The 27,315-nt window shown below is 52.2% G+C and overlaps 2 protein-coding genes across 16 annotated transcripts in view; one reads left to right on the top strand and one right to left on the bottom strand.

Moving 5' to 3' along the window:
* The window catches only part of IQANK1 (IQ motif and ankyrin repeat containing 1), a 58,638-nt gene extending 42,170 nt beyond the window's left edge, over positions 1-16,468 (top strand). For 3 of the 14 annotated variants that reach the window (XM_017883443.1, XM_017883447.1, XM_017883444.1), the window contains exons 8-13: positions 14,104-14,270; positions 14,425-14,479; positions 14,680-14,772; positions 15,009-15,117; positions 15,219-15,519; positions 15,595-16,468. In XM_017883443.1, coding sequence (XP_017738932.1) covers positions 14,104-14,270; positions 14,425-14,479; positions 14,680-14,772; positions 15,009-15,117; positions 15,219-15,519; positions 15,595-15,898 — 1,029 coding nt within the window. In that variant the 3' untranslated portion in view covers positions 15,899-16,468. Of the gene's footprint in view, positions 1-14,103; positions 14,271-14,424; positions 14,480-14,679; positions 14,773-15,008; positions 15,118-15,218; positions 15,525-15,590 lie in introns of all 14 variants that reach the window. The other 11 variants (XM_017883449.1, XM_017883445.1, XM_017883446.1 and 8 more) reach the window with 11 other exon arrangements.
* SCRIB (scribble planar cell polarity protein) overlaps positions 16,209-27,315 on the bottom strand; it is a 28,080-nt gene continuing 16,973 nt past the window's right edge. Inside the window, exons 26-38 of one of the 2 annotated variants that reach the window (XM_017883458.1) lie at positions 20,734-20,844; positions 20,596-20,652; positions 20,359-20,433; positions 19,272-19,334; positions 18,248-18,355; positions 17,980-18,139; positions 17,757-17,907; positions 17,492-17,677; positions 17,263-17,405; positions 17,149-17,186; positions 16,946-17,020; positions 16,669-16,720; positions 16,209-16,588 (exon numbers count right to left, since the gene is read on the bottom strand). In XM_017883458.1, the coding sequence (XP_017738947.1) occupies positions 16,443-16,588; positions 16,669-16,720; positions 16,946-17,020; positions 17,149-17,186; positions 17,263-17,405; positions 17,492-17,677; positions 17,757-17,907; positions 17,980-18,139; positions 18,248-18,355; positions 19,272-19,334; positions 20,359-20,433; positions 20,596-20,652; positions 20,734-20,844 (1,365 nt within the window). In that variant the 3' untranslated portion in view covers positions 16,209-16,442. The remainder of the gene's footprint in view (positions 16,589-16,668; positions 16,721-16,945; positions 17,021-17,148; positions 17,187-17,262; positions 17,406-17,491; positions 17,678-17,756; positions 17,908-17,979; positions 18,140-18,247; positions 18,356-19,271; positions 19,335-20,358; positions 20,434-20,595; positions 20,653-20,733; positions 20,845-27,315) is intronic. The other variant, XM_017883459.1, reaches the window with a different exon arrangement.

Below are 27,315 nucleotides of genomic sequence, written 5' to 3' on the forward strand. Positions count from 1 at the left end.
TAGATTTAAATGTGAAGAGTAAAACTACAAAACTTTTAGAAGAACACATAGGAGAAAACCTTTGGGGCCTAGGACTTGGAGGGATTCTGGGACACGACACAAAAGCACAATCCAAAAAGAAAAGAAAAAAATTGACACACGGAGCTTCATCAGAATGTAAAAGGTTTGCTTTGTAAAAGACCTGTCAAGGAAAGAAGCCACAGGCAGGGGCACACAGGTGTGAACCATGCGTCTGACAAGGGACGTGTGTCTAGAACACAGAAACAACTCACATCGCAACAGCAATAAACACACAATCTAGGGATAAACTGAGCAAGGACCTGAAGGGAAATTTCACTGAAGAGGATCTAGTGATGGCAGATGAACACCCGAGGAGGACACCAGCTCACACCTCCCAGGACAGCCCAGGTCAAACTAGTGCTGGGCCGGACGTGGGCAGGGAGGTGGGGAAGCTGGCCCTGCCACACCTTGCTGGAGGGACGCAGCACAGTACAGCCGCTCTTGCAAATACGTGGGCGGTTTCTTAAAAAGCAGACACATTTACCATGTAGCACAGCATCAGACTCCTAGACATTTACTCCAGTAAAAGGAAAACTAAGTCCACACAAAAATGTGTACACAAATGTTCATAGCAGCTTTATTTACAATAGCCAAAAAGTGGAAACGACCCACATGTCCTCCAGCGGGTGAGCGGTTCCACAAGCTTGGTGCATTCCTGCCACGAAACACGCTTGGCAATAAAATGGTGTGAACGCATGATCCATGCAACAACTAACAACGTGAGAAGCCGGAAGGGAGCTTCACAGAGTTGGGGAGAAAGTCACAGACTGCGTGTTCCATTCATATAACACACTCACAGGACAACATTGTGGAGACAGAGGACAGATCGGAGGCCTACAGGGGCTACAAATGGGAATGGGGGCAGGAAAAGGGGGAAGAGATGGGGCGACTGGCCAGGAGTAGCACAAGAGACCCTTGGGGTGGTGGGACAGTCCTACATCTTGATTATGATGGTCGTAACGCAAAACTGGACATGTGAGAAAATTGTAGTGACACACAAACACACACACACACGAGTGGATGCGAAATCAAAATCCACTGTGAGCCCTGTGGATTGTACTATGTCAGTATCCTAGTTTGTATGTTGTACTGAAATTATGTAAGACGTCATCATTGGGGAAGCTTGTTAAGGGTATATGGGAACTCTACTATTTTTGCAACTTCGTGTAAATCTATATTTCAAAATAAAAACTTAGCAAAATTACCAGGCATGCTAAAACAACAACAACAAAACAAAACAAGACACACACACAAGAAAATGATCCAGAGTGAAGAGAAAATCAATCAAAACAGACTCAGGGATGACACAGGTGATGGAAATATATATATATATATATATGGCTGTATTACACACACACACACACACACACTCATATACTTTTAGAGATGAAAACTGCAATGTCTGAGATGAAAACTACACTGATACACCGGATGGGATTAATGGAAGATGCAGATCAGACACTGAAGAAAATCAGTTAATCTGAAGATATAGCAATAGGAACTATCCAAAATGAAGCACAAAGAGAAAAAGAAGGTTGAAAAAAATTGAGCAGGGCCGGGCGCGGCGGCTCACGCCTGTAATCCCAGCACATTGGGAGGCCGAGGCGGGCGGATCACGAGGTCAGGAGATCGAGACCATCTTGGCTAACATGGTGAAACCCCGTCTCCACTGAAAATACAAAAAACTAGCCGGGCGAGGTGGCGGGCGCCTGTAGTCCAGCTACTTGGGAGGCTGAGGCAGAAGAATGGCGTGAACCCGGGAGGCGGAGCTTGCAGTGAGCTGAGATCTGGCCACTGCACTCCAGCCTGGGCGACAGAGCAAGACTCTGTCTAAAAAACAAAAAGGAAAGAAAAAGAAAAAAATTGAGCAAAACGTCTGTTTCCAAGATGGAGTAACAGGAACCTGATTTATCCTCTCACTTCAAACAAGAACAAATTCAAGACAGAATATAGGAAATAAAGGTTTCCAAGACATTGGACATCAGGCAACAAATCAGAAAGAGATCTCCAAGAGGCTGAAAATAAGCAAAGTAAGCCATAAGATTGTCCCAGTTTACCACCGTAAGAGAAATTTCAGGGTGTGGTATAGGAAGGGGGAACCCAGACAGAGCCAGGCATATTCTCTGAGTTAAGAAGACACGAGTTCAGAATTCAAGGATACTGAGGCAGCAGGAGATCACCAGTGCCAGGGGGAAGAGAGCTGAAGAAAGAAAGAACCCTAGAGACGTGGACACGATCCCCGTTGGTCATTCATTGGATCCCCTGTGGTCATGAGTTGTAGCTAATAAGGCATATTATTAGGCAAATATAAGGAATGTTTAATGACTCCTATACGTGAGGAAACTGCTCAAGGCGACTTCTGAGAAGCGTGAAGGAAGCAGTGCCTACTCCTGTCAGCCAGAGTGACGAATCCATGATTCACAGGGCACTGGGTAGAGTTCTCGGAAGGAGCTTGGCTCAGTGGTGAGGGAAAATTATTCGTAGGATAAATGCTGCTCTGGTCCAGCCTAATCAATTGCAAAGCAAGACCCAAAGGATGAAACACCCCCAGCAACTGAACTGTATCCCAGAATAAAATTCAAGAAGACTTACATTAAACAAAGCTCCTAACAAGGCCAAATGCATAATGTGTGGCATTCAACCAGAGATTACCAGGCATGCAAAGAGGTGGGAAACACGACCTACAATGAGAAAAGTCAACCAATCAAGACAAACCCAGAACTGACGCAAATGTTAGAATTAGCAGACATTGGCCGGGCGCGGTGGCTCAAGCCTGTCATCCCAGCACTTTGGGAGGCTGAGACGGGCGGATCACGAGGTCAGGAGATCGAGACCATCCTGGCTAACACGGTGAAACCTCGTCTCTACTAAAAAATACAAAAAACTAGCCGGGCGAGGTAGCGGGCGCCTGTAGTCCCAGCTACTTGGGAGGCTGAGGCAGGAGAATGGCGTAAACCCGGGAGGCGGAGCTTGCAGTGAGCTGAGATCCGGCCACTGCACTCTAGCCCGGGCGACAGAGCGAGACTCCGTCTCAAAAAAAAAAAAAAAAACAACAACAACAAAAATACAAAAAAGAAAAGAAAAGAAAAGAAAGTAGATTGTGACAATTTAGAGCCGTATACTCTAAAGCCTAAAGCAACTACTACAATATCAAAAGAGTTGGAGCTAATAAGCCAACAAAGGAGATAAAATGGAATTCTTGAAAAATATTGCCAAAGAAGAGGAAAACGAAAAGAACCACTGGGACCAGTGGGAAACAAACAGCAAATGGTAGATTTTGACTCCACCATATCAATAATCTCGTTACATGTGGACGTTCTAAACACCCCAATTAAAAGATGGATTGTCACCGGGTGTGGTGGCTCACACCTGTAATCCCAGCAGTTTGGGAGGCCGAGGTGGGTGGATTGCCTGAGCTCAGGAGTTGGAGACCAGCCTGGGCAACACGATGAAACCCCGTTTCTACTAAAATACAAAAAATTAGCCAGGTGTGGTAGTGGGTGCCTGTAGTCCCAGCTACTTGGGAGGCTGAGGCAGAAGAATCACTTGAACCCGAGAGGCAGAAGTTGCAGTGAGCCGAGATCGCGCCACTGCACTCCAGCCAGGGCGACAGTGAGACTCCATCTCAAAAAACAAACAAACAAAAAAGATGGATTGTCATTTTGGATAAAAAAAAAATGTAGCTAACTATGTTCTACCTATAAGAAACAAACTTTAAATGTAAAAGCAAAAATAGGTGAAAATTAAAATGATAAAAGCAAATATGCCAAGATAACACTAAACAGAATGCTGAAATAACTATATTAACATCAAGTAGATTTCAGAAAAAAGTATGTTACTAAGGATAAAAGAGTCATTTAATAATGACAAATGTAAGAATTCATCACGAGGACATAAAAATCCTAAATGTTTATGCAGCTACTAACAGGGTTTCAAAATGCATGAAGCAAAAACTGTGAGAACTACAAGGAGAAATAAAGAGATCCACAACGGTAGTAGGCGATTTTGCCATCTCTGTCTCTCAATAATTGATGAGACAAGTACACAGAATATCAGCGATGATACAGAACTGAACCACGCCGTCTGTCGCCATCGCTCCATCATCCATCGATCATTGTTTCCATACATTCACTCACTTCATCCTTCTCACCCCAGTGTTGGTTTGCTCTTTTGTCAATTCATAATTATCTTATTAACTTATGAGTCATTTATTTATTTATTTACAGATGGGGTCTTGCTCTGTCACCCAGGCTGGAGGGCAGCAGCACAGTCACACTGCAAGCTCTGCCTCCCGGGTTTATGCGGTTCTCCTGCCTCAGCCTCCAGAGTAGCTGGGACTACAGGCGCCCGCCACCATGCCCAGCTAATTTGTTTTTTTGCATGTTAAGTAGAGATGGGGTTTTTGCCATGTTGGCCAGCTGGTTTTGAACTCCTGACCTCAGGTGGGCTGCCTGCTTCGGCCTCCCAAAGTGCTGGGACTACAGGTGTGAGCCACCATGCCCAGCCATGAGTCATTTATTTATAAACTTATAAATAAATGTATAAACTTAAAAATTTATGAACTTATAAACTATGCACTCACGGATGTGCCCATTCCACCCTTACACCATGTTTAAATAATTATCCACTTATTTATCTACTGTTCATTCAGGCACCCATTCATCCGTTCATATGCACATTCATGCCGTTTACGTGACAGAAAATTATGAGAAAGCAAAGGAAGGACTGTGTCTCGCTCACCCCATAATCATATGCCCCAATGCCATGTATATTGGTTGACCATGATAGGCACTGAAACATTTTGTTCCACAATGAATTCATCCATTTCATCCATCAATTTATCCATCCAGTTGCTCAACTAACCATTTGCTTATCTCATTTACCCATTATTTACACTCATTCATCTATTAATTTTTCATGTATCAGTTCATCATTTAATCAGTTCAATTAATCTAATCTTTATTCTCTTGTAGTTTAACTCATTATTTACTCATCCATTCATCATTTATTGCCTATTCATTAAGACACTCATAAGTTCACTCGCTATATTATCCTTTTATTTTCTCTCTTCATTCATCTTCCATCTACTCCAGTTCTTCCACTTACAGACAGAACTTTGGCAAGTTCTGAAAGTTATTTGAATCTCAGTTTCCACATATTCAGAAATGGGACTAATAACAGCTTTTTGAAGATTCATGAGGTAATGAATGAAATTCCCTGGCACAATTCGGGGCACAGAGTCGGTTCTCAAGAAATGGCAGCTATTATTATTTTAAATGAGCATTCACAATTTCTTTTAAGTTACAAAATCATCCCCTATTTATATGTCTGTTCACTCTTCCATCCTATTTCTTTAGTTATATGCATTCATCCCTTCTCTCATTTTAGCCACTCCTTGATTTTATACATCTTTGGACTTTCCTTTTTAATTACAAACGACATACAGAATATTGCACAAATCAAAGTTATAGCTCAATTATTTACCACAAAGGAAATACTCACGTAGTAACCACCTGACTGAAGAAATAAAATATTGCCAGAACACCACACCTCTCCCCAGAAAATAATATCCTGAACTTTATAGTGCTTGCTTCCTTTTTTTCAAGTTATAAAACTTTACTGAAATATGTATAAAGTCTCCAGTTTAATCCTCTCAACAAACCTGATTGTAGTATTATTAATATTCCTACATTATATACAAAGACTTTATTATATACAAAGAAACTTAAGCACAGAGATGTTAAGTAATCTTTTTTTTAACTTTTATTTTAGGTTTGGGGGTACACGTGAAGGTTTGTTATGTAGGTGAAATAGTCATGGGGATTTGTCGTACAGATTATTTCCTCACCCAGGAACTAAGCCCAGTACCCAATAGTTTTCTGCTTCTCTCCCTCCTCCCACATCCACCCTCAAGTAGACCCTAGTATCTGTTGTCTCCTTCTTTGTATTCAAAATTTCTCATCCTTTAGCTCCCATTTACAAGGGAGAACATGCGGTGTTTGGTTTTCTATTCCTGCGATAGTTTGCTGAGGATAATGGCCTCCAGCTCCATCCATGTTCCTGCGTGGATCTCATTTTTTTTATGGCTGCATAGTATTCCACGGTGTGCATGTACCACATTTTCTTTATCCAGTCTGTCACTGGTGGGCATTTAGGTTGAGTCCATGTCTTTGCTCTTGTGAGTAGCGCTGCAATGTACATTCACATGCATGTGTCTTTATGGTACACTGATGTATATTCCTCTGGGTATATACCCAGTAACGGAATTGTTGGGTCAAATGGTAGTTCTGCTTTTAGGTCTTTGAGGAATTGCCATACTGCTTTCCACAGTGACTGAATTAATTTACACTCCCGCCAACAGTGTGTGTGTGTTTCCTTTTCTCCGCAACCTCACTAGCATCTGTTATTTTTTAACTTTTTATAGTAGCCATTCTGGCTGGTGTGAGATGGTATCCTCATTGTGGTTTTGATTTGCATTTCTCTAATGATCGGTGATATTGAGCTTTTTTCCATATGCTTGCTGGCCACATGCATGTCTTATTTTGAAAAGCATCTGTTCATTTTCTTTGTTCACTTTTTAATGGAGTTTTCTCTTGTAAGTTTATATAAGATCCTTATAAATGCTGGATGTTAGACTTTTGTCAGATGCATAATTTGCAGATATGCTCTTCCATTCTGTAGGTGGTCTGTTTACTAATAGTTTCTTTTGCTATGCAGAAGCTCTTATGTTTAATTAGATCCCACTTATCAACTTTTGCTTTTGTTGGGAATGCTTTTGGTGTCTTTGTCATGAAATCTTTACCCGTTCTTATGTCCAGGATGGTATTGCCTCAGTTGTCTTCCCAGGATTTTTATAGTTTTGGGTTTTACATTTAAGTCTTTAATCCATCTTGAGTTGATTTTTATGTATGGTGTAAGAAAGGGGTCGAGCTTCAATCTTCTGCATATGGCTAGCCAGTTATTCCAGCAGAGTTTATTGAATATGAAGTCTTTTCCCCATTGCTTGTTTTTATCACCTTTTTTGAGGATCAGGTGATTGTAGGTAAGCAACCTTGTTTCTGGGCTCTCTATTCTGTTCCATTGGTCTATGTGCCTGTTTTATACCAGTACCATACTGTTTTGGTTACTGTAGCCCTGTAGTATAGTTTGAAGCCGGGTAACGCAATGCCTCCAGCTTTGTTCTGCTTAGGACTGCCTTGGCTATTTGGGCTCTTTTTAGTTCCATATGAATTTTAAAATAGTATTTTCTAGTTCTGTGAGTAATATGCTTGGTGTAATAGTTTGGTAGGAATAGTGTTGAATCTGTAAATTGCTTTGGGCAATATGACCATTTTAATGATATTGATTATTCCTATCCATGAGCATGGGATGTTTTCTGTTTGTGTCTTTTCTGATTTTTTTTTTTTTTTTTTTGAGGGGGGGTCTCTCTCTGTCGCCCGGCTGGGGTGCAGTGGCCGGGGGTCAGCTCACTGCAAGCTCTGCCTCCCAGGTTCACGCCATTCTCCTGCCTCAGCCTCCCGAGTAGCTGGGACTACAGGCGCCCGCCACCTCGCCCAGCTAGTTTTTTGTATTTTTTAGTAGAGATGGGGTTTCACCGTGTTAGCCAGGATGGTCTCGATCTCCTGACCTCGTGATCCGCCCGTCTCGGCCTCCCAAAGTGCTGGGATTACAGACGTGAACCACTGTGCCCGGCCTCTTGCTTTTCTTTATCTATTCTATTCTTTATTACATCATTAAATCATCCCTCATTTATTCATTCATTTTGTCATCCACTTACTGATTCATCCATTCATTCCTAAATGAGTGCCTGAATAATATAGCTTTAGGCCGGGCGCGGTGGCTCACGCCTATAATCCCAGCACTTTGGGAGGTCGAGGTGGGCGGATCACGAGGTCAGGAGATTGAGACCATCCTGGCTAACATGGTGAAACCCCGTCTCTACTAAAAATGCGCGCACACACACACACACACACACACACAAAGAGCCAGGTGTGGTGGCGGCGCCTGTAGTCCCAGCTACTCGAGAGGCTGAGGCAGGAGAATGGCGTGAACCCGGGAGGCGGAGCTTGCAGTGAGCAGAGATCGCGCCACTGCACTCCAGCCTGGGCGACAGAGCAAGACTCCGTCTCAAAAATAAAGAAATGAATAAATAAAAATAATATATCTTCGTTTCACTGTTTGAGCTTTTATGTAAACGAATTTATACGGCAGTTAATCTTTGGTATCTGGCTTCCTCTATCACAGGCTGTATTTGTGAGATTCAGTCTTGTTGCCTGTAGCTCTAGTTCATTCACTTTGTTATGGAGACTTTAATTATATAAACGTCTGCAACATATTTATCCATTTTACTGCTGACGAACGTTCCGTTTGTTTCCAGGCTTTGGTTATAATGATACTGCTATGAACATTCTTGTATGTGTCTCTTGGTACACATAGGCACAGTTTTCCAAAATGGTTGTACCAGTTTATCTGCTCCCACTGAGGATATGTTACAGTCCCACTGCCCCATGCTCTCACAGACATTGTGATTGCCAGTGTTTTTTAATATAGACTCATGGTGGATGTGTCGTGGTGTCTCCCTTGCATTTCCCTGCCAATTAATGAAGGTGAGAACTCTTACGCATTTTAGCCAGTTAGCTATCGTTTTTAAAGTAGTACCTATTAGCATTAGCGAACATTTTTCTCTGGGTTGCCTGATTTATTTTTCTTATTGCTCTGTGGACCTAATATTTATATATTCTAGATCAAACTCCTTATCAATTATATGTATTATAGGTGTCTTCTGTCTTACTTGCCTTTTCACTTTCTTAATGTTATAATTTGATGGAAAATTTTGTTTTACTGTAGTAAATTTTATTCTTTTCCTTTATGGTTGGTGCTTTTCATTTCAGTTTAAGAACTCACTCCATTCTCCCGAGGACATAAAGATATTTTCTTGTGCAGTCTTCTACATCTTTCACATTTAGGCCATCATCCACTCGAATAGATTTTTGTATGTTGTTTTGGTCCGTCTTGTGAAAGGTCATGTTCAAGCTTGCTTATGTCTCATATGGATGCACAATTGTCCTGAGAGCACGCACAGTCTTTGTGAAAGACTGCCCTCCTCACTCTACACCATCACCTGTGCCCTAAGTCAAGTGTCTATATACTTATAGCTCTGTTCTGGGATTGCTGTTCTGTTCCATAGGTCTATTGATCTATCCTGTGTCAATACCCATGTCTTGACTACAGTAGCTTTATAACAAGTCTTGTACCAGATAAAAGCAAGTCTTCCCACCTTGTTTTTCTTCATGAGTGAGTTTTGGAAAGTTCTCAGTCATTACCTCTTTGTTTCTGCCCTTAATCTCACTCTCCAAATATACAGATGGTAGATCTCACCATAGCCTCTACATTTCTGTATCAACCAGGATAGACTAGGATGTTGATATGGTTTGGATCTGTGTCCCCACCCAAATCTCATGTCGAATTGTAATCCTCAGTGTTGGAGGAGGGGCCTGGGGGGAGGTGATTGGATCATGGAGGCTGATTTCCCCATGGTCTTCTCATGATAGTGAGTTCTCATGAGATCTGGTTGTTTAGAAGTGTGTGGCGCCTCCCCCTGCTCTCTCTTCCTCCTTCTCTAGTCATGTAAAATGCGCCTGCTTCCCCTTGGCCTTCTGCCATGAATGTAAGTTTCCTGAAGTCTCCCTAGCCACACTTCCTGTACAGCCTGCAGAACCATGAGTCAATTAAACCTCTTTTCTTTATAAATTACGCAGTCTCAGGTAGTTCTTTTTTGGCCATGTGAGAATGGACTAATACAGATGTGCTGTGGAACATGCAGTCTCCAAATCTCAATGGCATAAAACAAAATGAGTTTATTTTTTACTTATGCTACATGTTCATTGAGGGTTAACAGGGGGCTTCTGCTAACTGTAGTCTTTCAGGGACCTAGGCTGACAGAGCAACCACCATCTTGAATATTGCTGGTCAGTATACCAGAGGGAAAGAGCTGAGGAGGGTCTAGCACAAACACTTCTACTTATAGCTCATTGGTCAGATCTAGTCATTTGGCTCCACCGAAACCACAAATTGGTCAGGAAGTTTAATCCTATCCTATGTCTAGAAGGTGGAGGGATGGACATGTTTGATGATCAGCACTAATAACTACCACAGTTTTTTACCCTTTTCTATATTTTCCATCCTTTTGTTTGAGTTTATTCTGGATATTTTCTTGTGTCATGTCTTTCAGTTTACTAATTCTCTCTTCAGCTGCATCTAGCTAGTTATTAAATCCATGCAGTTTGTTCTTAATTTTGGTTATTTTAATTTTCATGTCTAAAATTTTATTTGATTCCAGCTCTCTGCTAAAATTCTCAATGTAGTCTCTCTCTTTGAGCACAGTAAATATAGCTGTTTTCAAATCCGTAGCTGACTCTAATATTGTGATCCCTCATGGAGCTACTTCTATCATCTCTGGTTTCTGCAGATTTTTGTTTATATTGTCTTGTATTTTCCTGTGCCTTTTTATTGTATCTTTTTTTTTTTGAGACAGAGTCTTCCTCTGTCTCCCAGGCTGGAGTGCAGTGGCATGATCTCAGCTCACTGCAACCTCTGCCTCTCAGGTTCAAGCAATTCTCCTGCCTCAGCCTCCTGAGTAGCTGGTACTACCAGTGTGCAGCACCACATTAGCTCATTTTTGTATATTCAGTAGAGATGGGGTTTTGCCACGTTGGCTAGGCTGGTCTTGAACTCCTGACCTCAAGTGATCTGCCCATCACAGCTTCCCAAAGTGCTGAGATTATAGGCGTGAGCTACCAGACCCAGTCTTTTTACTTTTTATTTTCTTTGAGACAGGGTCTCGCTCTGTCACCCAGGCTGGAGTGCAGTGGTGTGATCACAGTTAACTGCAGCCTTGACCCCCTGGGCTCAAGTGATCCTCCTGCCCCAGCTTCCCAAGTAGCTAAGACTACAGGCTTGAGCCACCACACCCAGCTATTTTTTTTTTTTTTCTTTGACACGGAGTCTTGCTCTGTCACCCAGGCTGGAATGCAGTGGCATGATCTCAGCTCACTGCAACCTCTGCCTCCCAGGTTCAAGCAATTCTCCTGCCTCAGCCTCCCAATTAACTGGGATTACAGGTACGCACCACCACACCTGGCTAATTTTTGTATTTTTAGTAGAGATGGGGTTTCACCACATTGGCCAGGCTGGTCTCAAACTCCTGACCTTGTGATCTATCTGCCCACCTCGGCCTTCCAAAGTGCTGGGATCACAGGCGTGAGCTACCGCGCCTGGCCTAATTTTTTTTATTTGTTTATAGAGACCAGATTTTGCCATGTTGCCCAGGCTAGTCTTGAACTTCTGGGCTCAAGCAATCTGCATGCCTCGGCCTCCCAAAGTGCTGGGATTACAGGCATGAGTCACCTTGCCTGGCCATGTCATATGTTTTATTGGTAAGAATAATTTGAAGCCTAGAAAGGTATTTTTCACTCTTTTTTCACTGAGGATTTAGCTTTTGCCATGTGTTGGGTGTACCAAAAGTCTGGAGTCACTTCACCAACTTCAGGGATTAAGAGGATTTGAAGCTAAGCTTAAGTCAACCTTACTCTGAGGTTATTGTCCTTAGGATCCCAAAGTGACGATTAAATGTGCATATTCATAAATTCCTTCACTCACCCACCCACATGTTTATATTTGCAAATTTATATTTACAAATATAGACAGAGTCATTGATAAATGAATGTGCAGAGGAATGTCCATAAATGAATACGTCTCTATAGTCATCTCTCCTATTTATTTAGGCATTTATCTGTCCAAACAATCAGGTGTATGCTAATCTATGAATTAACTCATCCGTTCATTATTAGCCCAGCCACTGGACCAACTGACAGAAGACCTGAGCTGGGCACTGTTCTAGGTACTTAGGGCACATCCTTGAACAAAACAAAGTCCCTTCTGTCACAACTCATAGTGCAGTGGAGATACCAGGTTACCAGGGCAGGCAGGGCAGGGCTGGAATTTTAAGAAAGGTGGCCAAGGTGGGCTTTGCTGAGAAGGTGACTTACAAGGGAAAACTTGGAGGGGAGGGAATGAGGGCTGTGAACGTCTGAGGGGCTTCCAGACAGGAAGACTGGCCAGTGTAAGATCCTGAGGGACAAGGAAGGAGCCCCTCTGGCTGCCGGGGAATGAGGCACAGAGGCTGGAGACAGGACCAGGAGAGGGCAGTAGCACGCAGTGAGCTTTATTCTGGCCGCACGTGGACAGGTTTTCACAGAGGGCTTGGCACCTAGGGGAAACTGCTCAGAAGCAGGACGGGGCACCAGAGAGAGTTCCAGAAGGCAGCCCAGCCTGAAAGTTTTTGTAGCCCCAGGGTTTGTCTCACCCACCACTGGCAGATGCGGGTTCAGTTTTGTAGGGTATGCAAAGAAGCAAGGTCTAAATGTCTAGAAATATGCATATTTGGGCTCTATTTAAAGCAAACGTCTGTGTAAAATTTTGATTTTGGCCCTGGTAGGCTTTGAACTTTTGGTCCTAGCTGCTGGGAAGCAGATAGCACAGGGCCAGTCCTCAGGCTGTTGTCAGCCTGTGGATTCATCAGGTGGCCGTGGAGGTGAGTTTACCATGTGTCTGCATGTCCCTGGCCCCCCGCAGACCTGCAGGCCCCCTATACTGCCCCTTCTCTCCGTCTCTGCTCCCTGCATCTGTAGACAAATGCTTAAGTCGGCATCAGCTCGGCCAGGATGGTGGTCACCCGAGGCCACGCCGCACCACCACTTCTCTTGCTCTCGTCTGCTTTGTCCCCCTCCCTCCCACACTTCTGTGAGTTCTTCCTGGTTCTGCCCACATTCAGTCTCCCTGGCTGCACTTGTCTGCGGCCAGTCTCCCTGGAAGAGCTACAGGGAACTCATCCTTCCCCACTCCTTTCCCCTCATCCTGGCTTTCCCCTCATCCCCTCATCCACGCCATGAACCCCTTGCTCTGTGGGAACGCTGGCCGCTCACCTGCACACCCCTAATGCAGTGCCTTCTGCCTGCTTCCGTGGCCCGTGTCTGTCCACCTCCACCTGGCCCCGTTGCCAGGCCTGCCACACCCTCTCGGTCTGTTCTTGGTTGTGGCACCCACCTTCAGCCACCTGCTCTCCTTCTCCCAGGCCTCTGCTCTCCAGCCAGCAGCTCCTCGGGCCCCAACTGTTTCCCAGGCCTGATTCCGAGTACAGGAGTCTCCCTGCCCCACCTGGCCCTTCTCAGCCACTGCCTTGCCTCCTTCCACTGTCATCCAGCTATTAGGGAGCTGGCCACACTAGACAGCAGGTCCTGGTCACCCTGCCTTCCCGGAGCAGGATGGGGCAAGTGGCATTCACACACGGAAACACCCATGCACAGCTTCCTGGTCAAGGGTGACGCTGGGACTGGCCCGCCACCAGGTGCATGTGGACCTGCTCTGAGCTCCTGCTCTTCCTTCCTCCTCGCTGCGACCCCTCCAAGCATCACCCCTGCTCCACAGACAAGGAGGCCCTGGCACAGGAAGTCAGGGACTCACCCGGGTCAGCTGGGCTTTGAGCTTGGCTCTCTGCACCCACTCCTTGCTCCTAGAGTGCTGGGGACTCAGGAGGGTGAGAGGCAGCGGCAGTCCCAAGGGTTGTGTCCTGCAGGCAGAGATCTACGGGAGACCACAGAGGAGGGAGCTCCAGGGTGCGTGTCCTGCAGACCAGCCTCCTACTCAGAAAGCAGCAGTGGCAGCCGAGGCCTCAGGCGTGTACTTGAGTCTGGCAGAGGCAGGAAGCCTGGGCCAGGTCCTGGGGGAGTGAAGGGGAAGGAAGCCCTTGGAAGCCCAGCCACAGGAGCAGGTTCCTGCTTGGACTTGGTCAGGAAGCTCAGGAGAATTCCGGGTGGTCTGGGCTTTGGGGACAGCAGCACCACAGTGGCTCATGCTTTGGGGCCCACCACGCACCAGCTGTGAGCACTGAGGCCCTTCTCCCCAGTGGGAGAGCCCCCGTTCCTCTCCAGGCTGAGAAGACTCAGAACAAGCACCGAGTGCCCGACAAATGTCGTCTGTCACTAGGTGGCCTCGCTGGACACAGTGGCGAGCGTGCTGCGCTCGTGGGACCTGAGCCTCACGGAGGCCATGCTCCAGAACATGGAGGCAGAGCAGCAGCGCCGGGCCCAGGAGACCCAGAGGCACAAGGAGGCCGAGGCCAAGCGGTGTGGCAGGCAGGAGGGTTGTGGAAGGTGCTGGCAAGGGGTGCTGGCGAGGGGCGCTGGCAGGGAGCACGGGCAGGGGGTGCTGGTGGGGGGACTGGTGGGGCGCTGGCAGGGAACCCAGGCAGGGGGTGCTGGTGGGGGTGCTGGCGGGAGCCTGCCCCAGCTCATTCCCGCTCCCTAGCATGACCCTCAGGATCCAACAGCTGGCCAGGGAGCAGCAGCAGTGTCACAAGGAGGTGTGTCCTCAGGGAGGAGCCAGAAAAGAAGGGAGAGCCGAGTGGGGAGGAGGAGGAGCCGAGGGAGGGCCAGGAAGCTGGGGGAAGAGCTAGGAGGGGAGGTGCCCTCAGGCCCCTGGGCCAGGAGTGACCTGGTCGGAGGGTACTGGCTGGCCTTGCCAGGGCCAGCCTTGCCAGGGCCTGCCCGTACACCCACCCAGTTGCAACAGGCGTACTGTGAGCTGAGCCGGAGGATCGCAGAGCACGACCAGTGTGAGTGGAGGTGCACGGACAAGACCAAGCTCACGCTGCAGGTGGGAGCCCGTGGTGGACTTAACTGTGCCCCTGCGCCCTCACCCCCGCTCCTTGTTCCACACCAGCCCAGGCCCTCCTCCCCCACAGGCCTGGAGTTTTTCCCTCTCAAACATGGGGAGTCACCAGTCGACAGTGGCCTCCTTGAGGTGGGGTGGGGAGGAGGCTCGGGCAGGTACCCTCTCCAGCCAGAGCGTGGGGCAGGGCAAGCGACGGTCAGTGTGGCCCCCTTCTCCAGGCCATCAAGGATGCAGAGGCCCAGGTGGACAGGCTGCGGCAGGAGGCCCAGAAGGCCGAGGAGGCGCTGGCTATGGCCAGGCTGGAGCTGCGGGAGCAGACGCAGGAGGGTGGGCCTGGCATGGGGCACTGGCAGGGGGCTGGGAGATACGGCCCAGGGTGGGGTCCGGCATTGGGCTTGCCTGTCAGCTGCACTCTGCTACCCCGACAGGGGAGGAAGAGGCGCCCGGGCTGAAGTGCCAGATCACCGAGCTGCACGACGTGCTGATGAAAGATGTGGGCGGCCGCGTCCGTGCCGACGGCCGGTCAGTGTTCCGGGCCGGATGTGGGCGATGTGGGGTTTGGACAGACAGCAGTGACTTGACGGGTGTCCCCAGGTGGCCTCTTGTCATTGATCCTTCGGGCCAGGCGGCCACCTTCCTGCGCTACCAGGACACCAACTACGTGGACACAGTGAACCCGGAGCACCTGAAGCCCGAGAGGCTGCGGCTGGCTCTGCTGGGGGCTCTGCGGTGAGGTGGGCAGGGTGTCAGGGACACCCCACCCCACCCCCAGCCCCACCCCGGCCTCACTAGCCTCATAGGCAGGTATGGGAAGCCGCTGGTGTTCGACCTGCGTGAGGTAGACCTGTTCCCGGCCGTGCAGCGGCAGCTGGAGGCGGTGCAGCCTGGCCTGGCGCGGGCACTGCTGAGCCGCGGCCTGCTGGAGCAGGAGAGGTACCTGTCGCTGCTGCGGCCCACGGATGGGCCAGAGTATAGCCCCACGCAGTTCCAGGAGCAGCGCCTGGAGCACTTCCGCCTCTTTTTCGTCACCAAGGTCCAGTGGCCGCCAGCCGAGCAGCAGCAGGTGCTGCTCCCGGTGCGTGTGCAGCTGCCAGGCACAGGCCTCTAGTGCTAGCCCCAATAAAGCATGTGCCCCGGGGCGCGGTGTGGCATCTGTGCTGTGTGCATGAGGGGCAGCGGCGGCGTGTGAGAGTTCAGGGCCCTGGCAGTCCCGAGCCCCGGCTGGCAGACACAGGTTTGCAGGCACTTGGGGGAGGCCCTGCTGGGGATGGGCAGCTGGCCCGGCCCAACCTGTGCGCAGTGAGGTGCAACGGGAGACGTGGGAGGGAAGGGAGGGTGCAGCCCTCGGAACTCAGCCTGGCCTTGGAGGGCAGGAAGGGTCTGTGCTAGTGGGTGGGGGGTGGACGGCAGACGGGAGGTAAAATGTAGTCAACTTTATTCTCCTTAAACCACAAAATAGAGTCTTTGGTTGTACAAACATCACTAGTTACAGTCTCGCCGAGGTCTCGGCTGGGGTGGGGCAGTTAGTCAGAGGCCAGAATTCCTGCGGGGTCTCTTTAAAATGCTAACACCCAGGTTAAAAGACTTGGGGCAAGGGTGGTGCTGGAGCTGGCAGGGCCCCCACCCCAAGTCTGGGGGAGGCGCCTGCTCCTCTAGGAGGGCACAGGGCCCAGGCCACGGCGCCCAGGCCTTACGGGGCGACGGCTGCTGCAGAGCGCCACATCTTCAGGGCCCACAGCGCCAGGTGCGGGCCTGCCCAGAAGCACCAGAGCCACTTCTCCATCCTCCTCCTGCGGGCCTGGCAGGCAGGGACAGGCAGGCAGTGAGCTGAGGGCAGCTGGGCTCCTGGGAGTTCACCCCAGCCTGGCCCCAACTCACCAGGGCTGGGAGATGGTTCCAGGGACCTCAACTCCTCAGCAAAGTCCGGCGACTGTGATGGGGAGAGTGTTGATCAGGCCGGCGCCAGCCCTGCCCCAAACCACCCACATGGACGTGTGGGCTCCCAGCCCTGAGGCCCACAGAGCCCGGCTGAAGGGGGGAGGGGGATGGAGAAGCAGGGCCACGACAGAACGCGGGGAGGCCCTGCAGGAGCGGATGGAGGCGGTGGCAGGCACGGACGGGGTGGCAGGCATGCAGAGGCCTGGAGGCCAGGTACCTGGATGTCATAGACAGGTCTGGAAGAAGGCAGGGCTGCAAAGGCCCTGTAGTCAAACTTCTTTCCAGACAAGGGCTTGAAAGGACAGCGTGAGGGGAGAGGCAGAGAGTGAGAGGAAGGGGTGAGGGCCACGGGGGTGGGGGCAGGCCAGACCCCCCCCATGCCTCGGGGGTGAAGGGAGGGCATAGCCACCGGCTCCTCACCAGGCGTCCCGGGGAGGTGCTGGTCTGGGGGCCGAGGTCTAGGGGGACAAGAAGCGGGCGTTGGAAGCAGCCCAAGCAGCAGGCTGAGCCCCCCACCTGCCCTTACCCACGGACCTTCCAAAGGGGTGGGCGATGGGGTGGGTGCAGGGGAAGGGGCCTCGGCCAGTCGCTCCAGGGGCCCCCGCGTGCCCCGGCCCTCCTGGGACCTGCTGAGGACCATCTGTGCTCGGAGAGCGTCCTGTTCCAGCGACTTCATCCTGCAGAGAACAGCCGGCAGGGGTGACTCAGGGCAGGAGCAGGGCAAGGTGGCAGGGCGGGGTGGGGACCCCAGGCAGGGGCTTACCTGGCTGCCCTCCACAGCGCACGCTTCTCAGCCTCCAGGGCCCGGCGTTCGGCAGGGGACAGGGCACGCTCGGGTGCTGGTGGCTCCGGACTCTGCACGCGCAGCCGTTCCTGGTGGCGCCGCTCAGCTTTGGCCGTCCGCACCGGAGCACCGCCTCCCAGGGGTGGGGGGGACGCTGGGCTCTGCCTGGGGAAGGGACAGAATGTGCTGTGTGTGTGGGGGGCACGTGGGGTGAGTCGGGGGCGTCTGGTGGGCAGGTGCTCACCTTGAGGAGGGGCTCGGGCCGGCCCAGGGTGGCTCCTCATCCTCCTGCTCCTCCTCGCCCAGCGCCTCCCCGTCCAGGGCGAGCCTTGCTTCGGCCCCAGCCTCTGCCACGTCCCGCAGCATCTGCGCTCTCTTCTGCTGTAGTTTTCTGGCTGCCAGAGGGCAGAGTGGGTCAGGCCGGGCCAGCCTAGACCCGGCCCCCACCCCACTTCCATGCCCCTCACCTTCCTCCTCCTGCATCTTCCGCAGGTCGTCAGCACCCACCAGGGACACACGTTTAGGAGGGCCCTCAGCTTGGGGCACGTGCACCTCCAGCTCAAAGTACTTCTGCCGCTCCCGGAAGGACAGTTGCTCCGGGGAGGCTGCAGGTCCAGGCGTGGGGGGCTGGGGGGAGCGGACCTTGAGGTTTGGCTGGCATTCCTCTGGGACACGGGGGCCCCTGAGCACCCACCCCAACCATGCGCAGCAGGGATGGGTGCTGCTCCCACACACCTGGGCAAGGGCGTCCTCAGGAGGGTGAGAAGTGGGCACGGCCGCGAAGGCCCTGTAGGCCTGCTTCACATTGGCGGGCAGCTCATCCGGGGAAGGCGGGGAAGGCGGCTGGGGGGTGGGGCTCCTGTGAGCTACGCTGGGGCAGCTGTCAGGGCTGCAGCTGTGCTCAGCGCGCCACCGGCTGTCCCCACTGCCTGCCTTTGATCCCCCCCACCATCCTGCTGGGGAAGGAGGCTCTGCCACCCCCACCCATGGGACAGAGCACTCACGGAGTGGGGACAACCTCTGCCCCTGAGGGCTGGGGACCCCCTTGGCCACGCCTGAGCCAATGACTGGATCACCCCTGGTTTTGTCTAAAAAAGGCAGGTAGCGGTGGCGGGGGCAGAGGAGAGCAGGATCAGGGGTTCAAGGCAAGGAATGGGGGTAGAGAAGGGGAGGGAGAGAGGGAGAGAGGGGGAGAGGGAGGCGAAGAGAGGGAGAAGAGGAGAGAGAGCAGAGAGAGAGAGAAGAGAGAGAGAGAGAGAAGAGAGAGAGAGAGAGAGAGAGAGAAGAGAGAGAGAGAGAGAGAGAGAGAAAGACCTGGGTGGGGCTGACATCTTGCCTGTGAGGGGCTGAGCTGGGTCTCATGGGTGCTGCCACCTCCACCCTCACGTGGCAGTGTGTTGGGGGAGGTGCCAATAGTGGGGGGGGGGCAAGGACTCCCAGACTAAAGGCAGGCAGGGTGCGGCAGGTGGGCCCTGGGGGACATTGGGCCCAAGACACTGACCAGGGTCTCAGGAGCTTAAGCCCCTCCAAGAACAGCACGCTCAGGCCCCCCACCCCATCGCCAGGCAGCTCTGGCCAGGAAAGCGTCCCTGGCTGTCCTCACACAAGAGGCCCCATGGTAGCAGAGGGAAGACCAGAGTCAATGGCACCCCGTGCCAGCCCCTGACCCCGTCCTTGGAAGAGGGGCCCTGTGCACAGCAGCCATCTGCTCTGCCCTCCATCCGCCATGGGGTGCGCCCGTTAACTTGGGGACACTCACCTGCTTGCCACTAGGGGAGCAGGGGGCTTCGGCCATCTTCGCTCCAGCTGCTCCAGACGGTACCTGGAAGTAGGCAGTGGGTGGGGTGAGGCTGGGCAGGGCTGTGGCCCCGGAGCAGGAGGGACTGGGGGGCCTGGAAGGCACAGAAGTTCTTCAGTTCCCCAACCTGACTATAGCCCAGGCGACGCCCCAGACACTTGGTCAGCAAGGAGGGGCTTGTCCCTGTCCCCACAGGATGCGGGGGCCTGGGCTGGGCAGCTGCTGTCTCCACGGCAGTGTGCTGGCTGGAGCTTTGCAGGAGAGATGGGAGCAGACAGGACAGCCGGAGGAGAGGGCAGGGAGGGCTCAGGGGAGGGGCCGGGGACAGAGATGCCGGTGGGGAGCCCCTACTTGCGGTGTGAGGCCCTCAGGGTTCAAGTGGCACCCTGACCGCTGCCCCCATGGCTGTGCTGTTGTTCATGAGGATGAAGGGCCTCCTGGGAGCCTCCCTCTCAGCGGAGTCCATGGCCAGAGGAGGCAGGGTCGGGTCCCAAGAGCCCCTGCCTGGCCCCTCACTACCACTCCACCGCTTGGGCAAGGGTCTGGCGGAGCCCATCCCTCAGTCACTCACATTCGGTGGGGCTGGCGGGGCACACCCTCTGGGAGGGTTATTTGTATCTTTAAGTGGAGGGAAGGGCCTGCATATCCTCCTGCCTGTCCCCAACACCTGCCCCTCCAGCTGCTCCAGCCCGTCCTCCCCTTGGTGCCGTGTGCCTGCCCAATCCCCCAAGAGCCTCTGCCTCCAGCCAGCAGGTGAAGCTCTCACACTGTCACCCTGGCCTGCTCGGTGAGTACAAGAAGGGCCTTGGCCTATGTCACCCATCTGCAGCTCAGGGTGTGGGCGGGGCAGCACCAACATGGCTTGGGTCAAGAATGAGGGTGACACGCACGTGACAGGCTGGGGTAGCCTGCAGGTCAGACGTGGCCTCCTCCCATCCCATCCCCCGCCCAAAGCTTCCCTCCTCAGCGGCCCTGGCGTTCATCCTGCGGTGGCCGATGAACAGGACAACAGAACGGAGGTAGGGGGCACTGCACACTGGGCACTGACCCTCTGCACGCCACCAGCGCTGGGCACGGCAGCCAGGGCACGGTAGTCCAGCTTCAGGGGCTGCAGACCCCGACCCTGGGGGCAGAGTGGACACAGCACTAGCAGGAGCAGCTCCAGGGCAGCACCCGGCCAGCACAGGGCATGAGGGGGTCCTGGGGGTTACTAACCAGCACCCCACAGGCAATGTGCACCCCACTCCAGTGCCCCGATGGGAGGAGGAGGGACAACCACACTCACTGTGGCTTCTGTGGCCTCGGGCCCCCAGTGCAGGGTCTGTCCAGGCAGCTCCTTCTCCTGTGAGCAGAGCAGACCCGTCAGGCACCACCGGCCTTGGGCTCCGTGGCCCTGGGGCTGCCGGCTGCAAGCACCTCTGACCTTGCCTGGGCCCTCGGGGCTCAGCTCCCGGTCGATGGAAGAGATGCTCTCCAGGCTGTTCCGGTGGCTGATGCCTGCCGCAAAGGGGTTGGCAATGACACCTGGGGACACCTGAGAAGAGGGGTGTGGGCTGAGAAGTGGGGACTGCAGCCCGGGGTCCCACCTATAGGGCAGGATGGGGCCCCAGCCCAGAATAGCCAGCAACAGTGAACACAGGAGCTGCATCCCTCAGTGGGACTGACCGCATGGCCGGGATAGCCTTGGAGGGCATTCTACTGAATCCCCCCAGGATGCTGCGGTACTGTCCCCGGTCCCTCCCCATCACAGCTCACAGGGCTGCCGTGGACGTGGCCATGTCTGCACTAGGCGAGATTGTGAAGTAGCATGATGCCTGTCACTTTGCTGACTATGTAAAGTCACCCCCAGGAAGAACTGACAGCTACCAAGATGGGGGAAGGAGGGGCGTGAATAGTGGATGCTGGAACTGATGGCACAGAGTGGCCCCCTCAGGTGGAAAGGCTGGCTCCAGACCCCAGCGTGAGTGCTGGGCAAGGATTCTGGAACAAAGGACACCATGCAGGAGGCCTGGCCAGCTCTGCACTCTACAGAGCTCAATGACCTATCCCAAGCCAGTGACTGGCAGGGCAGAGGGAGAGTCGAGAAAGGAAAGGTGCCCAGGGAGCTCAGGCAGGGCAGAGGAGGGCCGAGGAGACAGGACCAGGACAGGCAGGGGCTTCTGGCTGGACACAAGATGTACATGGATCCTGAGCCCGGGGTTAACACGGGCAGACGGAACCATGGGAAGAGCTCACTTCTAAGCCCACGGGGGGCAATGGGATTGCTTCAAGCCCCCACCGCCAGCAGCAGCCAGAAGAGGCAGAGGAGGCAGCACAGTGGAGACAGGCATTGTTCATCACCCTCATCATGGACGGGGTCCCTGCAAAATCAAGGCGCTCTCAGTGTGGCCTGAAGGACAAACCCAGCCCTATGCTGTTGCTGGTTAAAAACACAAGTGAAATGGTAAGTAAGGGGAAGGCAAAGAGATGGCAGGCAGACACACGGGAAGCACAGAGAGGGGCTGCTCAGGCCAGGGGAGACAGGATGTGAGGTCACAGCTGTCAAGCAGGCAGAGGGATGCTGTCACCACAGAAGAGGCTATTTACAACGATGACACAATCATCATCAACTGTAAGCACTCAACAAGGAAGCAGCGAAACAGAAAGCAAAGACTAGTAGAAACAGGAGAGCGTCATAAAAGCACAGTTATATGGGGAGACTTAACTATGTCTTCCAGGTTCTCACAGAACTAGGGGGACAAACAACAAACAAGGTGCCTGTCTTCTCAGTTTCTGAAATAAGTTAAAAAGCCACTAGACAGGTCCAAGAGAGGCAGGGGCCTGGCAGAGTGGGAAGCACGTCACAGGCAGCCCGGCCTCTCTCGTCAGAGCGAGCTGCTCAAACACAGAAAAGGCAGACCAGGGCACTGACTCTGACAGCCACGGGTGAGCTCATCCTCTTCTCTCATTCCAGGAGTAACCTCGGGGATGACTGGCATGCCGTCTTACCACCTAGCTCTGGCCCCCGGGAGGTCCTGAGACGATGCCCCAAGGACGCTAGGTCCAGGGCCAGAGCGCAGCTTCTAAGTGTCACCCTCCACTAGAAGGATCCAGCGCTCCTGAGAGAAATGGCCGACTCCAGGGTGGGACAGGGCAAGCAAGCCCAGCACATCCTGGAGGCTGGAGGCAGAAGGTGAGCAGGTGCTGAGACGGGGGAGGTCGTATCAGAATGACTCAGGTCCTCAAGCCCCTTCTGTGGGCCAAGTCTGGGACAATTTGAGCATCAAAATAAATTACGATGGGAAAAGGCTGTCGCCCATGAAATAAAATAAAATGGAAGCTCACTTGTTAATGAAATGGGCTCCCTTGTGAGCCCACGTGAACAGGTAAGCAGACACACGTAAACTGGGAGAAAGGGAAAGCTCGGTGGCAGGAAGCTGCCTGATGAGTGTGGGAGTGGTGGGTGGGTTAGGACTGTCGCCAACCACCTCGGGGCCTGCTCAGAACCATCAAGGTGCTGAGGCTCCCAGGTGAAGCTGGATGAGAAACAGCCTGTTATGTGCTCTGAAAGTACCTCCCACACTTGCTGATTTCAAGGGGCAGGAGTAACTGCAGGGGGAAACCTGGCTGACCTCGCGGTTCAGAGCATCAGCAGTGAGCCCTGGTGGGAGGCACAGAGACACATGGTAGCTCTGTGATAATCCCGGCCAAGATGCACACGCTGAAGCCTGTGAGGGCATCAGACCCAGCGTGGGGGCAATCACCGCCGGAAGCAGGGAGAGCCTATGCCCACCAGAAGCCTCAAGGTCAGAGGAATCAGCAGAGACAGGCACACTCCACCTGAAGGAGACTAGAGGGAGGCTCCCGCAATGGAGTGCGTCCCGCGCAGTGGCTGAGCCATGAATAGGGCTGAGTGGAGACTAGAGGGAGGCTCCCACCATGGAGCACGTCTGCACAGTGGCTGAGCCATGAATAGGGCTAAATGGAGACTAGGGGGAGGCTCCCGCAATGGAGCACGTCTGCACAGTGGCTGAGCCATGAATAGGGCTACATGGAGACTAGGGGGAGGCTCCCGCAATGGAGCGCATCCCGCGCAGTGGCTGAGTCATGAATAGGGCTGTGTCACAGGTTCTTTGTCCTGTTTTTGCAACTTCTCTCTAAGTTTAAAATTCATTTATGTATGCGCTTATATTGTTCAGAAAGAAATGGCAGAATAAACCAAAACGAATAAAGATGGTGGCCTCAGAACAGAGAGATGGAGGCTGGTCTTCTGAAGTGACTCTATATAATTTCAGCTTTGGAACCATGTGAAGATTTACACAATTAAGAAACAGATTTTTTGTGGTGCAGACGCCTGTAATCCCAGCTACTTGGGAGGCTGAGGCAGGAGAATTGCTTGAACCCGGGAGGTGGAGGTTGCAGTGCGCTGAGATCATGCCACTGCACTCCAGCCTGGGCACCAGAGTGAGATTCCGTCTCAAAAAAAAAAAAAAAAAAAAAAAAAAAAAAAAGATTTTTAAAAAGTCACCCTAAAAGCTGAAATGAATCAGCCCAACTGTGTATCAAGTTGGTAGCAAAACCACAGAATGATCTCAAGTGGCTGAGAACACAGGATGCGGACTGCACGTCCCTGCAGGGTGAACCGTCAGGAAGCAGCTGCCAGGAACTCAGCCCCTCTCCACACTACTGCTCTCAGTCGTACCACTGGTGGTGCTGCTTTTGTTTTTTAGAGTCTGTCTTGCCCAGGCTGGACTCAAATTCCTGGGCTCAAGTGATCCTCCTGTTTCAGCCTCCTGAGTAGCTGGGACTACAGGCACATGCCACCACACTCAGCTAATTTTGAAATTAAGGAAAGATTTCATGAGAAAAAGTAGAAAATCACAAAAGTTAGTAAAAACCCTGTAATCTTAAATGAGTTAAACATAACAGTACAAACTCATGATTTTTTTCTCTTTCTAAAAACATCCACCTCTCAGTCTCCATCTGCTGCAGAGGCCACAGGCAGTGCCTGAGTCCTGAGCACACCTGGCCCACGGCTAGGAGCCCTACACCCAGCTCCCAACCAGAGGGGCCAAGTCCCACGGCTAGGAGCCCAACATCCGGCTCCCACAGAGAGGGGCCAGGTCCCACGGCTAGGAGCTCTACACCCAGCTCCTGCCAAGAGGGGCCAGGTCCCACACAAAAATGGTGGAATCCAGGGCTGGGGCAGGCGATACAAAGAATGCCTTGTCAAAGCAGCTGAGGAATGACAGGGTCATGCCACAGGGATGCAGGGCCTCATTGCCTGATCAAGGGACATCCAGGGAACGCTATGTTGAAACCCATCAGGAAAACAAAGACTCATGAGTTCACGAAAACACTAAAAACAGAAAGACACCTTAGGAACCACCTTTGGAAGATTCCAGGGCCCCAGCCTGTTACTCTAAAAACTGACAAAGGAAAGAACCAAGCATTTGATCTTCCTAGGTCTTTCCTGCAGGAGCTCACATCAGGACAGAAACAGAGCTAGTGATCTCTTCTTTATAGACAGATCTACAGAAATGTTAAAAGCTGGAGATGCAGTGGGAAAGACTGAAGGATTCTTCCTGAGCGCGGAAATCAAGGAAATGCCAAAAGAAAGCGCAGTCTCGGCCGGGTGCGGTGGCTCAAGCCTGTAATCCCAGCACTTTGGGAGGCCGAGACAGGCGGATCACAAGGTCAGGAGATCGAGACCATCCTGGCTAACACAGTGAAACCCCGTCTCTACTAAAATACAAAAAAACTAGCCGGGCGAGGTGGCGGGCGCCTGTAGTCCCAGCTACTCGGGAGGCTGAGGCGGGAGAATGGCGCAAACCCGGGAGGCGGAGCTTGCAGTGAGCTGAGATCTGGCCCCTGCCCTCCAGTCCTGGCGACAGAGCGAGACTCCCCCTCAAAAAAAAAAAAAAAAAGAAAGCGCAGTCTCTTCTGAAGTCTTCTTTGTAATGGTGACGATGACAAGGGAGAGGTGGTCCTGATCAGTATTCAGAAGCTGGCTCTGAAAAGGCCATCGACACACAGGACCCTGGTCAGCATGACCTGGAGGAAGAGGACACAGACAGCGGGGCCGAGAGGGAGGTGACTGCAAAGGAGGGGTCCAGTGGGAGAGGACTTGCATCCTCATGCCAAACACGCGGGGTAGCGGGCAAGTCCCCTCAGACAGCGCACAGCCACCGAGGTTTGCGCAGAGGTCTTGGCGCCGACCATGGCGAGGCAGGTCTTTACTGAATCAATCCTCTCGACCCTGAGAAGCAGGCACTGTGGGTGACCCATTGTACAGACGAGGAGACTGAGGAGTAAAGTCAAGCGCCCACCCAAGGCCTGACAGCAAGTGAGGGCCAGGCTTAGATGAACTATGCATGACCCCCAAAAATGCACAGTACTAGAATGCAGGAGACTTAAGCTCTGACAAACAAACATAGGCCACTGCTCCAGAGTGCTGGGGACGTGCAGGCGCTCCTGAGCCAATGCCAAGATGGGCTCGTACCGTGAGAAGAAAGTTACGGAACCCAACGGGCAAACTGATGCCCGCAGGCCAGGCGGACACACACAGATGAGTCCAGTGGCCTAAGAAAAATGGGGAAGGGTCACCCATGGAAGCCCCCCCACGCCCATGCTCTGGAGTCAGAAACACAGAAGGTCCTGTGGGAGCACAGGCCTGGCCGCGCCACGTCTGCCGAGCTTTTTGTGGGAGGCCAAGAAGCTAGACATGGCGTGGACTCCTGATGTGTGAAACCCGCTCCTCTCTCTCAAGCCCCAAGCCTGCTGATGAAACCTCCATGGGCCGAACAAACCCTACTTAGCAGATAAGAGGACTTCTTCAAAAACTCAAACATCCCTCGTTCAGATAACATTAACTTACCAGTATAAATAGAAATAGCCACCCCCCACAATCAATTAAAACTGTTTTGAAGAACTACAGCAGGCCAGGGCGGTGGCTCAAGCTGTAATCCCAGCACTTTAGGGAGGGCGAGTACGGGCGGATCACGATCGTCAGGAGTTCGAGACCATCCTGGCCTAACACGGTCTGAACCCCGTCTTGATCTGTCATTACTAATCAATACAAAAACTGTCGGAGGTGCGGCTCTGTAGTCCCAGGCTACTTGGGAGGCTGAGACAGGAGAATGGCGTAAACCTGGGAGCGGAGCTTGCAGTGAGCTGAGATCCGGCCAACTGCACTCAGGCCTGGGCGAACAGGAGCGAGACTCCATCTCCAAAAAAAAAAAAAAAAAAAAAAATAGCTGGGCGAGGTGGCGGCGCGCCTGTAGTCCCAGCTACTCGGGAGGCTGAGGCAGAATGGCGTGAACCCAGGAGGCGGAGCTTGCAGTGAGCTGAGATCCGGCCACTGCACTCCAGCCCGGGCAACAGAGCGAGACTCCGTCTCAAAAAAAAAAAAAAAAAAAAAGTCTACAGCAAACGTCACACTACAAGATCAAAGTCCCCTAGAGGAAGCCGCTCCTCCATAGGACCGGGGCTCTGCAGAGGGGAAGCAGGAGAGGCCCGAGGTGGGAAGGGTGACCGGGCTTCTGCCACGAGGTGAAGCTGACTTACAAATCCAGGTGAGGATTTATGAGAATCACCAGAAAGCAAGAGCCACCTGGGGACACCCTAGAGAAAACTCAACAGAAAGATCACCCCAAGGCTGGCGCAGGGCTCATGCCTGGAACCCCAGCACTTTGGGAGGTCAGGTGGGCAGGTCACTGGAGCCCAGGAGTTCAAGACCAGCCTAGGTAACATGGCAAAAGCCCGTCTCTACAGAAAACGATGAGCCAGGTGCGGTGGTGCGGCTGTAGTCCCAGCTACTTGGGAAGCTGAGGGGGGAGGATCGCTTGAGCCTGGCAGGTTAAGCCTGCAGTAAGCAGCGACCGCGCCACTACTCCAGCCTGGGCGACAGAGTGAGGCCCTTTCTCAAAATGTGTATCTACATACATGTACGTGAAATCCCAGAATTCCAGTCGGTTTTTGCACGGAACTTGGCAAGTTCATTTGTAAGAGAAAACACATGACCATA

Source organism: Rhinopithecus bieti, unplaced genomic scaffold (genome assembly GCF_001698545.2).
Source record: "Rhinopithecus bieti isolate Rb0 unplaced genomic scaffold, ASM169854v2 scaffold_13617, whole genome shotgun sequence".
NCBI lineage: Eukaryota > Metazoa > Chordata > Mammalia > Primates > Cercopithecidae > Rhinopithecus > Rhinopithecus bieti.